Source organism: Tachysurus vachellii, chromosome 4 (genome assembly GCF_030014155.1).
Source record: "Tachysurus vachellii isolate PV-2020 chromosome 4, HZAU_Pvac_v1, whole genome shotgun sequence".
Taxonomy (NCBI): Eukaryota; Metazoa; Chordata; class Actinopteri; order Siluriformes; family Bagridae; genus Tachysurus; species Tachysurus vachellii.
The window spans coordinates 9,247,813-9,262,662 of NC_083463.1; the positions used below are offsets into that span (position 1 = coordinate 9,247,813).

At 39.1% G+C, this 14,850-nt stretch overlaps 1 protein-coding gene across 1 annotated transcript in view; it reads left to right on the forward strand.

The window, feature by feature from the left end:
* The window catches only part of ror1 (receptor tyrosine kinase-like orphan receptor 1), a 119,634-nt gene extending 106,364 nt beyond the window's left edge, over positions 1-13,270 (forward strand). The window contains exons 5-9 of the mRNA XM_060867597.1: positions 2,838-2,965; positions 3,778-4,095; positions 4,171-4,416; positions 5,375-5,583; positions 8,908-13,270. Of these exons, the coding sequence (XP_060723580.1) occupies positions 2,838-2,965; positions 3,778-4,095; positions 4,171-4,416; positions 5,375-5,583; positions 8,908-10,344 (2,338 nt within the window). The 3' untranslated portion in view covers positions 10,345-13,270. The remainder of the gene's footprint in view (positions 1-2,837; positions 2,966-3,777; positions 4,096-4,170; positions 4,417-5,374; positions 5,584-8,907) is intronic.
* Positions 13,271-14,850: the final 1,580 nt, after the last annotated feature.

The following is a 14,850-nucleotide window of genomic DNA, read 5'->3' on the forward strand; positions in this document are numbered from 1 at the left end:
CAGTAACTACGTAATGTTAACTTACTTGCTGATACTGTTTGCATAACATTAGCTAGAATATTAGCAAGAGAAGGTAGGAACTGTTTTAGGAAGACCATTGCAACCCAACACAAACAGGAGATACATTACCACTCAGGGTTGATTGTGCACCAATAACGATACACCCCAAGGTTTTTATTTCAGTCACACCACAACAATTTCTCAATACTAACATTTTTTATTTATTATAGAACATCAGGTTTTTCTCTGTTTATAATTCTGGTTACTGTTGACTGTTGGAATCGTGGCTTGTCTTGATAACGATAGCTGTTACCAGAGCGACTTTATCTCTGACATTGAAGATTCCTTCCGTACATGCTAAACAAACTTCTCATGTTTGGGTGTGTAATCTTGTATCAGTAGTCCGTTATATTATATTACATTATATATCCGGTATACATATATTGCTAATTTTTCTGATTTTTACATTTTTTTTTTATTATTTTTTTTCAAACCTGACTGACTTGTGCACCTTGTGTCTCTGTAGTATAACGTGTGGAAATTATATTTCTCTCTCACTCATTTTCTACCGCTTATCTGAACTACCTCGGGTCACGGGGAGCCTGTGCCTATCTCAGGCGTCATCGGGCATCAAGGCAGGATACACCCTGGACGGAGTGCCAACCCATCACAGGGCACACACACACTCTCATTCACTTACGCAATCACACACTACGGACAATTTTTCCAGAGATGCCAATCAACCTACCATGCATGTCTTTGGACCGGGGAAGGAAACCGGAGTACCCGGAGGAAACCCCCGAGGCACGGGGAGAACATGCAAACTCCACACACACAAGGTGGAGGCGGGAATCGAACCCCCAACCCTGGAGGTGTGAGGCGAACGTGCTAACCACTAAGCCACCGTGCACCCCGGAAATTATATTTGATATATATTAAGAGATGGTCAATAGTTTTGAATGAAAGCAGCTGGTAAAGGCAGGTCAGTATTAGCATTATGTATTATGGGTGGGAAAAACCTGAGGGCTGTTGCTTGAATATCAGTAAGATGAATCCATTATTTCTACTAAGTGCACACACATGCACACACGCACACACACACACCATGTCCATGTACACAGAATCACAAAAGAGAGATGTTAAGCTTATGTTATAATGAATTAAAATAACCTAATGCTTGAATTGTGTCTGTGGGTATATCATAGAAATGTGCTATATATCTGTAAGAACTTTATATTTACATTTAGGGAATATGCTCTTATCCAGAGTGACTTACATTTGTATTGCCTTTAATACAAACTGAGCAACTGAGGGTTAAGACACTGTAGTTGCTCAGGGGTCTAGCAGTGGCAGTGTTGTGGGCCTGGGATTTGAGCTCACAACCTTCTGATCAGTAGTCTAACACACACACACACACACACACACACATATATATACATATACATACACACACAGCTGTATTCATTTATGTGCCAAATGTACAGTATGTGGACATCTGTCCATCCCACTCGAGTTTGTTGAACATAAGAATCCAGGTTTAGTCCTGTCCTTCCAGTCCTTCTTTGCTGTTATAATATCCATTCTTCTGGGACAGCCTTCCATTAGATTTTGGAGAGTATCTATCGGGATTTGCTCATTCAGAGACGAGAGCATTGGTGAGGTCAGGCACTAATGTCAGGTGAAGAGAGCTGTGTTGGTCTGGTTCATCCCAAATGTGTTCAGTGTGGTTGAGGTCAGGACAATGTACAAGACACAGTCATTCTAGAATATTCTTTTCCAACTTTTGTGTGTGTATGTGTATATATATATATATATACACACACACACACACAATCTGATCAGATCAGTTTGATTTTGATTTTATACAAATGCATGTTTGGAACGTTGTCATGTTTAGGATTTAGAAAGCCTGGTGGTCTCAGACATATGCGTGACCACGTTCATTACTCCAAGCCGTGCGCACTCCAGCATGTTTGCATGTGAGCGTGCAAATGCTTCTGCTTTTTATTTGAATGCAGTCCAACTTTTTCCACTCCCTCCTTTTATGTTGAAAATTACATTGTCCTCCTATCTCTGTAAATCAAAGCAACTCTTCTGTATTTAGTGAGCTCACAGATGTGCAACAGTGTGACATCATGGAGGAAGCAGCATGTGGCATGTCACTGTGAAGCAACACTATGATTCCTCACACACTTTTTTTCAAACCCAGGCAACCTCCTGTACACATGGTCCTAATTACAGCCCAGCTTTCTCTCTCTTTTTTTATAAGAACACACAATAACAATTTTAAACTTATCCCACGCGTGTTGTGTTAGTCTGTGTGTTTTTAAATCTGAAATATATTCAGTCAAAATATATTTGGGGTGTGTGTGTGAGAGAGAGAGAGAGAGAAAGGGAGAGAGAGAAAGGGAGAGAGAGAAAGAGAGAGTGTTCCACTAGTAAACCAGGAGTCTCTTTTGCAATGTGGGAATATTTGCTGCCCTCTAGTGTTAATTATTTAAAATGCTAATTGTTAATTATTGGTGTTTTCCAGTTATTTTTTCAAGGAAACCTTTGTGAGCATAAAAGTTATTTACCAGTGAGTGTTAAAATTTTCTAAGCCATACTTGCCTCTGGTTTGCTTCATGTGACAAGGCCAATAACTATAAAAACACAATCGTTTCTATGTCCACTTTAATAATGATGGCATGTGTTTTCCACCACTGTAGTTAAATTAAAAACGCCACAGACCTCCATCGTAGACCTCATTTGAGACCCACTTGAAAATATATTTCCTCATGTTCTGTCCATCCTGCTTGATGAACTGAATGTAGAATATGTGTTGTTTATCATTTCAGAGAGGACTTTGATGAGGAAGGTTTCTGCCAGCCGTACAGAGGAATCGCCTGTGCTCGCTTCATTGGGAACCGGAGCATCTTCGTGGACTCGCTGCAAATGCAGGGCGAGATCGAAACTCAAATAACCGGTACAGCTTTATATTACCCACCTTTCAGTGTCCATCTAGAGCACTGGCATTTTATTCTAACCAGCATGATAATAAATTACGAAACTAATAAAACTAGAATGTATTATTTTCGATCACACTATTGTCAGTAGAAACATGACTCACCTTACTGTCTTTTTCAACTCGAACCGTTTGCGTGGAAATTTGTTAGGAATGTAATCTCACATGTAAAGAGGACATTTCTGGCTGCCAAAAACACAGTGGAATTGCCAGATTAGCTCAGCTCCATCTGTAACGTTTCATTAGTGTTTGTGCAGATGCAGTTTCACAAGAGTGACAGCGTTAGAACCAGCGCCAATACTCTCTCTCTCTCTCTCTTACTCTGTCTCTCTCACTCTGTCTCTGTGTTTAATGACTCAATGGACGCATTTCAAGGACATTCCTATCTGTTAGAAACTGTGTTCTTCCAGTCCTGAAAGCTCGTCTCTGTATTTTAGTAACTTCTCATCATTTTCCCTGAGAAATAAAGCACTCTGGGAACCAGAGTGACCTGAGACTATCCTTTTTCCCCTGGATTAATGTGTGACCAAGTGTGAGTCTTCTGGAGACCAGGGTGCTAAATCACAGCGTAATGTACACATGGACTAGACTTCAGCAGTAACCTGGCTTCTGTCAGCACTTCTGATCATCACTGCTGTTAGAGAGCATTTCTATGCCAAGCCAGCATCTTAAACCCTTCAGATGTGTATGCATGAGATATGCTGTGTAGCAAATGAATCTCTGGAGTATGAGAAACACTCAGGAATTTTTTTTCTCTCCCCTATTTTTTCCAGCTGCCTTCACCATGATTGGCACATCCAACCACCTATCAGATCGTTGCTCTCAGTTTGCCATCCCATCGCTCTGCCACTTTGCCTTCCCCACATGTGACCGGAGCTCTGGCATTGATAAACCACGAGACCTGTGCAAGGATGAGTGTGAGATCTTGGAGAACGACCTGTGTAAGACGGAGTACATCATCGCCCGCTCCAACCCCATCATCCTTAAACGACTCAAACTGCCCAACTGTGAGGACCTTGCCGCTTCAGACAGCCCCGAAGCTGCCAACTGCATGAGGATTGGCATCCCTATGGGCGAGTCCATCAACAAACGTAAGCATTGCTTTTCGGACCTTAAGTTTATAAGTTAAGTTGATCATGTTTGTTAAGTTAACTTTTCTGACACAGATCACAAGTGCTTCAACAGCAGCGGGTCGGATTATCGGGGCACAGCAAGCGTGACGAGGTCAGGTCGTCAGTGCCAGCCGTGGAACTCGCAGTATCCACACAGCCACACTTACCTCCCTGTGCGCTATCCAGAGCTAAACGGCGGCCATTCATACTGCCGTAACCCAGGAAACAAGCAGGAGGCACCCTGGTGCTTCACTCTGGACGAGAGCGTTCGCATGGAGATGTGTGACATCCCTGCATGTGGTGAGGAACAGTGATCACACTCACTGCATTCATAACACTGCTTATACTCTAGTGATGCGCTCACTACCACAAAGGCACCAAAGCGAGGTACATGTCCAACAGGGAACAAAGTTCTGGACACATGACCAAGAACTAAGTATAATTATTAAAAATCATTAATAAACCAGTAATATGTAATCCTGTGTTCCTAAAGTAATAGGGATGATGAGGAAAATAGAAGATTTCTTCGCAGTCAGAATCATGTGCTACGCATTCAAAAGGCACCAATTAAAACAGAATAACCTGCCTGTTATAATAACAACAAAAAACCTTATTTATAAAAAAAACAAAAAATATTTAATAATGTGTAAAATGTTTTCTATAAATGTGAATATAAAACTTTTTAAAATATGCAACAGAAAAGACTTACATAATGTACTTATATTGCGATTCTTCTGTATTTTCTTGCATTTTAAATTAAAATTGAAAAGTACCAGAAATTCAAACTTTATTTCTACCTTAATAATTATTTTTAGACTTTTACAAGTCAATAAGAAAGTATAAATCTATATTTGCATATTTTAAAATATATGTATGAATCATTTCTAATCTTTCACCACTGAATGAAATGTATGACTGTACAACATAAAAATTGTAATTATGTCTAACAAAATTAATTATATGTATTTATGATAACTAATGAAAAGCTCTGTCTCGGTTTTACATTAAATACATCTTAAATCATTAGTAATCCCAGAATAGAATTTGAGCTTTGATTAATGATGAAATATACACAGATCACATATATACAGAGTAAAGTAAAAGTAACTCAGTGAGTCTTTACCATGTTGATTATTAAGGATGTTACACTGAATGTGCTCAAATGACTTTTGTGCTTTAACTAGTTGTACATTTCTAAAATGATTTTCCAGTAGCATGTAATCCATCTAGATGATTGAATGCTTTTTGTGATACTCAGACCCGGAGAAGCGCGGTGGCAGCAGTATAGAGATCCTCTACATCCTGGTCCCCAGTGTCGCCATCCCTTTAGCCATCGCCTTGCTTTTCTTTTTCATCTGCGTGTGCCGGAATAACCAGAAAGCCTCGCGTCCACCCATCCAGCGCCAGCCCAAACCTGTACGTGGCCAGAACGTGGAGATGTCCATGCTGCCTGCATATAAGCCCAAGGTGAGAGCAAACTCAGTGTATCTCATAGATATCTATGATAGCTCATATGTGTATTCATAAATACTATGTAGTACATAGTTTATTTCTATATACTGTTATAACAAATTGAAAATGCATTTGAAAATGTGTGTGTATGAGAAAGATAGAGCGAGATAGAGAGAGAGATAGAGAGAGAGGTTGCTGTACTATAAGGTTTTTCTCAGTTTTTCTCAAGAGAAGGTACATAAGTTGAATTTGACTCTTGACTCAAGTCAAGAACTAATATTAAGATTTGAACAAACAAACAGGACTTCTAGCTTCTTTTCAAATATAATTAACTGGCATGATACTTTTCTTCTAAACATTTCTATTACGTACAATATTCTGTATACCATAACATTATTGCCTTTAAAATAATAGTGTAAAAATTGTAAAAAAATTGTAGAGGTTTTGTCTTTTTTTGTTTTAAAGTATGTTAATATTACATAGTCATTTACCACTGACATGAGGGTGTCTTTTATAATTTACAGTTTGAAAGATTTTCTGAGTTTGTAACTGCTAGTATAATGTTTTAAAAGACTATCACGTTATTCACATTCTCTTAAGTGTATAGTGAGGTAATTTATCATAATATTGATTTTATATTGTCATATTGCATTCATGTGTGTGCAGATGATTTTCACTTTCTTTTGCAAGTTTTCTTATTGCTTATGTTAGTTCAGTTAACCTGAAACTGTGGCATTTAATCTACCTGAGGTAAAATGAGGACACAAGCAATTGAAAGTGAATGGAAGATCCTTGCCACTAGAGGGCGCTGGTAGCATTTTTTCACCTTTTTCACTAGTCATGTCCACCATCTTGTGTATAGTCTATACTTTTTGCCACAACAAATGATTACTTCTTTTAAAGAATAAATATTAAATTGATATGTTAATATCTAATAACGTAAAAAAAAAAAAGGGCCCTGTGCCCAATGGACAATATAGTGTCTGGAGCCTTACACATCAGACGTATCCAAGTGTTCAGTTCTCCACAGTACAAAAGAGTAAAGGGAGCTTTTGGATCATAACTGCGCACTGGGGAAATAAAGTTTTATAATTGCTTTACAAGCTCTTGACCCAAATCCATAAACACACTCAACCTTTCAATTGTGTCTAGAGCACAAATGTCTTCCATGAACACTCTGCTTCAGTCTCTGCTATATGAAACATAACAAGTCCCAGATGTATTGTAGTGAGTGTACTTAATACAGACCCAGCTGCAAGTCAAAGTTCAGAGGACATTGAACACATGACTAATATTTAATATGAGATGATCAGGGATGGGATGGAGTTTCCACAGAGAGACTTGATCCTAACATGAACCAGCTGGCATAGTTTTATTCCCTGTGTCTGCTTTCTAGGTAGAATTTTATATTTTATGTCCTCTGAAGTCCACTGAAGTCTTCATTAACTGTCTTCCTAACTGACAATCAGTATGTCTACTGATATTTATCTATGCATAATATGGAACATTGAAGTAGGAATTAAAACATGATGAGGTACAGTTTTAGGACAATAAGCAATGACAGGTTAATGGGATGCAGAACAACATGTAGCCAGTTTAAAGCTGATTTACCGTGAAATGTTTCAGTCCTTTTATACACCAGTAATTTACAAACAATACAATGTGGTGGGGCCACGAAATAAAGCTATCAGTTGTGTTCAACTCCTGTAAAAAAAAAAAGAAAAAAAAAAAGAGAGAGATTCTTTTGACTCTCTTGAAAGTCAAATTCTTGTTAAAATATGCCTAAAGTTCAAATAAACCTATACTTAGAGAGAATGTAAACACATATTGTATAATTATACGTTTTTTATTTTTAATACCAGAAAAGAACGTTTCAAAAGAAATAATACCATATTAGACGGTGAGTAATATAATATATTAATATAAACCTGTGATTTCTCTTGTACTGTATCTGGCACTATTATCAGAGCTGCTGTTATAGAAAATTATGTAACACATGAACAGTGAGGGTGCACGGTGGCTTAGTGGTTAGCACGTTTGCCTCCAGGGTTGGGGTTCGATTCCCGCCTCCGCCTTGTGTGTGTGGAGTTTGCATATTCTCCCCGTGCCTCAGGGGTTTCCTCCGGGTACTCCGGGTTTCCTCCCCCGGTCCAAAGACATGCATGGTAGGTTGATTGGAATCTCTGGAAAATTGTCCGTAGTGAGTGATTGTGTTAGTGAATGAGTGTGTGTGTGCCCTGCGATGGGTTGGCACTCCGTCCAGGGTGTATCCTGCCTTGATGCCCAATTACGCCTGAGATAGACACAGGCTCCCCGTGACCCGAGGTAGTACGGATAAGCGGTAGAAGATGAGTGAGTGAGTGAATGAATGAACAGTGAGAATATAATGATTCAATAGCACTGCTGTAAATGCTATAATAATATATTTCTGTGCATGAATGTAGATGGTACCATACATAGCTCTAGTTAATAAATTATACTAGAACGTACTACACGTGTAATACAGCAGTGGTCTTGGTTGTATGTGTGAAAGAAGATGGCAGTAAATCACATTGTATTTCAAACACATTCTTCTTTTTTAGTTGAAGGACTGATGCCATGTCCATGAGTTATTGAGCATAGTAACACAAACTAGCATAAATCCTTTTCCATAATCATAAATGAACATTAATCTGTCAACAGACTGTTTACAACAGCTATAATATAACGCTTGCAGATGGAACACTTTGAGGTGGGACGTCTGTTCAGATAATTTAGCACACCCTTTAGTCTCTTAAAGTCTACAGAGCAGGTCAGAAGGTCAGCATCAGAGGTCAAAGGGTAAACTCATCCAGGCTTCTGAAAGAGGCATCAAAGCAAAGAGAGAAGTCATTTCTTTACAAACCTTTTAGACTTGGGAAAAAAAAAAAAAAAGAGATTCTGAACATTTCCTATTTTATTGATTAGGCTTTATGGTCAAAGAGAGTTCTTTTAAAGGTTCTTTTATATTATTAAAGCAATACATTTAAGACAGTAAACGAACAAGAAAAAAATGGTATAAAATTGAACTGAAGGCTCATTTCATAGAATAAAAAAGGCTTGCCTCAATCAGAAACCACAAATCCTTTAATCCTTTAAGCTTGTAATGATTAAGGAATCAATAAATCCAAAGCTATATTATATTCTCTAATTATATTAAGAAACATTTCAGTAGTATTTCAGAGTAGCAATCTGTTACCGGATGCCTGCGGTACATTACATGTTATGACACTGTGTTGATTGTGTATAGATAAAGTCAACATGCATCGGCAGTGATCTAAATTTAACCATTAACTCTTCTTCTTCTCTCTGATCCTCTAGACTAAAGCCAAAGAGCTACCTCTATCAGCTGTACGTTTTATGGAGGAGCTGGGTGAGTGCACCTTTGGTAAAATCTATAAAGGTCACCTGTACCTGCCGGGTATGGAGCATGCTCAGCTTGTGGCTATTAAGACTCTGAAGGACTACTCCAGCCCACAGCAATGGAATGAATTCCAGCAAGAGGCTTCTGTCTTGGCTGAGCTCCATCACCCCAGCATTGTGTGTCTCCTGGGTGTGGTGACACAGGAGCAGCCTGTGTGCATGCTCTTTGAGTTCCTGCCACTCGGAGATCTCCACGAGTTCCTGGTCATGCGCTCGCCACACTCTGATGTCGGTTGCAGCAGTGATGAGGACGGCACAGTTAAGTCCAGCCTGGACCATGGAGACTTCCTGCATGTTGCAATGCAGGTAGCAGCTGGCATGGAGTACCTGGCAAGCCACTTTTTTGTTCACAAGGACCTGGCAGCAAGGAACATACTTGTAGGAGAACAACTTCATGTTAAAATTTCAGACCTGGGACTGTCAAGAGATATCTACGCTTCTGATTACTATCGGGTGCAGCCCAAAATGATGCTTCCCATCCGCTGGATGCCTCCAGAAGCCATCGCGTACGGAAAGTTCACCACAGATTCCGACATCTGGGCTTTTGGAGTCGTTCTATGGGAGATCTTTAGCTTTGGCCTTCAACCCTACTACGGATTCAGCAACCAGGAAGTGATAGAGATGGTGCGCAAGAGGCAACTTCTGCCTTGCCCGGATGACTGCCCACCACGTGTCTACACGCTAATGAACGAGTGCTGGCAGGAGGGACCTGCACGGAGACCCAGGTTTAAGGACATCCATGCTAGACTGCGTGCTTGGGAGGGCTTGTCATCACATGCTAGCTCCAGCACACCATCTGGAGGAAATGCCACTACTCAGACCACCTCACTCAGTGCCAGCCCTGTCAGCAACCTCAGCAGCCCACGCTATGCAGGATACATCTACGGAGCTCCTCAGGGGATACCAGCAGGGCAGATTGCAGGTTTTGTGGCAGCACCAATTCCACAGAATCAACGTTTCATCCCTGTGAATGGATACGCCATCCCTCCAGGCTACACTGCTTTTCCAGCTGCTCACTTTGCTTCAACGCAGGCACCCACACGAGTGCTCCAGCACGGTCCTCCCCCTAAGAGTCGCTCCCCCAGCAGTGCCAGTGGCTCCACCAGTACAGGCCATGTTACTAGTGTGCCCTCCACAGGCTCGAACCAGGATGCAAACACACCACTGCTTTCAAACTGTATCACTCTTGCTCCTGTGGCCATGCAGGGTGGCGCAGTGTCCATGTTTGGACACATGGCACAAAAAGGGCTAACGATGGACCCGGCTCAGGCGTCTCTGTTAGCTGATTCCAACAGACTCATGTACAGCGACTCGGTCATCACCGCTGACTTGTGAATAAATGTTTTCCTTTTTTTTTGTAAATGATAAGAATTATTGATGTTTTAACACGTTTCCTTTCACTCTGTAAATACCAACTAGCCGGAACGAAATGTAAAAGATTTATTTTCTATGTTTTTATATGAAAAATGCTAGAAAAGGTTAAAGGAAATGACATCTGAACAAGAATTTGGGACCCTTTGATTTCCTTATGTTCTTTTTTTAGCTGCATTGAGGATTCCTTGCTATAAAGTAATCCTCATACTGACCACAGCTCTGAAATACAACGGACATGAAATCATGTCTCTTTCACTAACGCCTGCCTCAAAGCCATTTTGAATGGACTGTGTCTTGAGCTCACATCAGCATTTCGCATTCTCTTTTCTCAATCAAACTCATCAGTCTCACAAGTTTGGTTTAGCTTTGGTAATTGTAGCTAACCGTGATCAGGTGTATTGATTATTGAAGTTTGTTCTACCAGATTTCATTTCAATTTACTTTGGCAATCAGTTGTTGTCTTATTTTTATTTCAGTCGTACGTTGCCTTTACAGGTAGCTAAACAAATTCTAGTAAACTCAGTCAATAAAATTATACATGTGCATTGTATAGACTAAAAGCCTTTCAGATTTCTGATGAGTGCAAACATCTGTGTACCCTAAGGCCAAAATGAAGACAAAGATATTACATTTATGGTATCTCTTCTTTTCTGATTCTTCCAGCTTGACCAATATACTGTATGGCAGTCTAAGACAGATCTGTAACTGTGTCAAGCTTCTGCTACTATTCCTAAACAACAGTGACTGCAAACATTTGCTTTCAACTACTTTTATGCCATGTTTGATGAGAAAAATCAGATCAATTTTATGACAAATGGTGTTTCACATTAGCTTAATGATCAACTGTAAGATTTCACGGTTCGTTGTAAATATTTCAAAGTCAGTAATCAGAATGAATTCATTTATCATAGAATTAATTATAGTGTTGTTGGCTCATTATAATTCCAATTTTTGGCAGACCCTGTTATCCAAAGCACCTTAGAGTTAAACAAATGAAGGTTAGGGGTTTTGTTCAGTGGCAGTTCACAAGTACTAACAAAGATCACAAAATTCCAGATCCATAACTTTTAATTCACCCCTGCTCCAGAGTAGTATACTTAAACAGAGCTAGACTGTTAACCCTTCGAGTGGAAAGCCATGGTTTCAACTTGTCCGTGTTCTGGCTTGCCCACTAGGCTCTGGTCATTGGTCAGATGAGCTATCTACTGAACTGACCCGCCATGTCCTCTGTCTATGTATATATAATTGGCTGGCTAATCATTTCTACCTGACTGTGTAACCGTTGTCCACTATATCAATTAGAAAGTCTACCTAAAGAGGTTCATTGGTGCTTTGCATTTCTAGCTTAATCTGTCCTCCTATGCAAACTCACATAAAACTAGATTTTTAGCCTTTGCATTATGCATTATAGAGAAAGTCTAGAAAAGATCTTTATTCAATGATCGGGCCAGTAATTTTCTGTTTTATTAAAGAATGACATTTTTATCTGGTTGTAGTTACATTTAATATTATGAACCCTTCATAAAACAATTTAGAGCCTTGTTATAAATTATAGCAGCTATAAATCCTTGTTCTCTCACCAACTTCTATATCTGTCTATTTCTTGAAGATAAAAACAAATTGTATCTTTAACCAGAAACCACAAATTGCCCTGTCATGAAGACTTTCCCTTGATGGAAACCTTCTACCTCTAACAGAACAGCTTTAGTTCTGACTGTAACAAAGCTTTGACACTTGAGACTCCTTCCAAAATACTAATTCATCATCTCAGATCAGAACATTTTACCATACCGACAGTGCCATGTAAGTCCTTGCTAGTTGTTACTGTAGACACCATAATGATCATTAGAACGAGTGCATTAATATATGTAATATTTCTGCAGTAGAAACTATAACTGTCATTCTTCTGACCAATCAGATTTGAGAATTCTACAGCCAACCGTGTCAGCCAACAAAGCAAAATTCAACTACATCATAATGTATTTGTATTATGAAACATGGTTATAGAGTATATGCACAAGGTTCACAGAGACTATGAGATTCTTATTGTAGAAATGAAGTGATTGGTTTTTCTCTCTTCTTTTTTTTCTTCATATTATTGATAAAACTTGTATCTGCCAGCTAGTATTATCACATTCTTATTTCCTTTGTGTGTCTACTTGTCTAGACTGAACTGAGAGCTTCACCGTTACATCGGCGGGTTTTGCTGTACTGTCTAGTCACTATCTCTTTCTTATGTTTATTTTAGTTAGTTGCTATGCAACTATCAAAATTCAGAAGTGCACCAGGGTTCAGTCTGTCATTCAGGGTACAGTTAAAAGGCTACGTCTTCTTGGGAACTGACTTTTTGCCTTTGTCATAATGTGTTATGGCATATTATGACTGAACGTCACCTTGCTATGCATGTAATAACTGATATTTGAATTAATAGTTTATTTTTGAATCGATGGTTTATTTTTGTACACTGTTTGTAACAATAATATTGCAATATTCTTGTGCCTCTAACCCTATTGAGATTCTTAGTGATCTTGATTATGGTATGAGCTCATGTTTGTAACATACGGACAAATCACATATCTGTTCTTTCAAAGTGTCTTCAAACATTTGCCTCCAGGAATATCAGAGGTTTTATACAGCAGTTTCTTTTTTAACAATAATCGTTTGTACGGCAATTCAAAAACCACTTATTCATGAAGACTGTGAATCATTTTTTTTTGGCTCTCCATAAAGGGGCTCCATTAAGGACACAGTAAATACTTGCTAAACGTTTACACTCTTTATATGTCAACTTGAGTGGCCTTGATTCTATTTTATGTCATTGTGAGAAAAGAATTTTGCACAAATAGTTTGTATGGCAAAATTACTATTAAACGACTGTTTTTTGTCATATTGAGGATATTTGATTACTTTGGACTTGAGAGTAAATCAAGCAAATCAGTAATTAATATGCTACATGCTACATATAGTCCCAAGAACCTGGTATTATTTTTCAAATTTCTGCTAAGAATAAACAAACAAGGGTGGCATGGTGACATTAATTAATTTAAGTTGTGCAAATAGTTATGAATGTAAAACAGTGATTATCTGATGCTGTATAGCAAGGAATTGCATTTGTCCTGCCTTCAATTTCAGTTCACCACAAGAGGGCGCCATAGATCAACTATCAGTGTTAATTTAATAAATTAACTTTAGAGGCCTCTTGTGGTCAAATACTGTACAACGGTAAAAAAAAATGTTTATATATACTGTTTTATTAAATATATTATTGGTATTATTAGTAGCATTATCAAATATAGATATAATATACATATAATATTGAATTTACTGCAGATCCTGTAATGTTTGCCAAGTTCAAGTTTTATTGAACTTTGGATTTTTTTAGTACTATGTTGCAATATGGAAATATTTTGGATGGCAAACACTCACTCACTCACTCATCTTCTACCGCTTATCCGAACTACCTCGGGTCACGGGGAGCCTGTGCCTATCTCAGGCGTCATCGGGCATCAAGGCAGGATACACCCTGGACGGAGTGCCAACCCATCGCAGGGCACACACACACACACTCTCATTCACTCACACAATTTTTCCAGAGATGCCAATCAACCTACCATGCATGTCTTTGGACCGGGGGAGGAAACCGGAGTACCCGGAGGAAACCCCCGAGGCACGGGGAGAACATGCAAACTCCACACACACAAGGCGAAGGCGGGAATCGAACCCCCAACCCTGGAGGTGTGAGGCGAACGTGCTAACCACTAAGCCACCGTACCCCCCGGATGGCAAACAGTTAAAGTCGAAAGATTATTTCATGTGATCTGTGGTTATTAAAATGTAATAAATTAACAGATAAAACATTAAAAACATTATTGTGTAGCTACATACATGCATATGGAATTCAAATAGGTTTATAATACTCAAGCTTACTCATGTTTATCAACTGCTTTATCCTGTTTTGGATACACAATAGATCTGGAGAACACTGTGCAAGGTAGGAATACACCCTGGCTTTATTGAATTGGTGGTGTTTGTGTAATTTGTCTCAGATCTGGCAACCTGCAAACTTGTTACTGCTGCTTGTGTGTCTTGAGGGGAACTAAATGGGATGCACAAGCAGCTCAGTCAATTTTGAGTTTGTAGAGATATTTGTAGAGATATTTGGAGTTTGCATGTTCTTCCTGTGGTTTGGTGGTTTCCTCTGGGTACTCTGGTTTCCTCTGCCAGTCCAAAGACATGAATGGTAAGTGTGTGTGTGCGCTGCTGAATTCAGATTATATTGCTCTTCATTAACTCTCACTTTGAAAGGTACCTTGTAAAGCTTGTCCTTGTGCTTTAATAAACAAAAATCCTTTATGTTCTTAAATACTCCTTTAACGGAATGAACACGAGTCCTGCATATTCGCCAAGGTAATAGAAGAGTAATGTTGTACATGTGGAGAGATGATTAAATGCACACACATATGAACA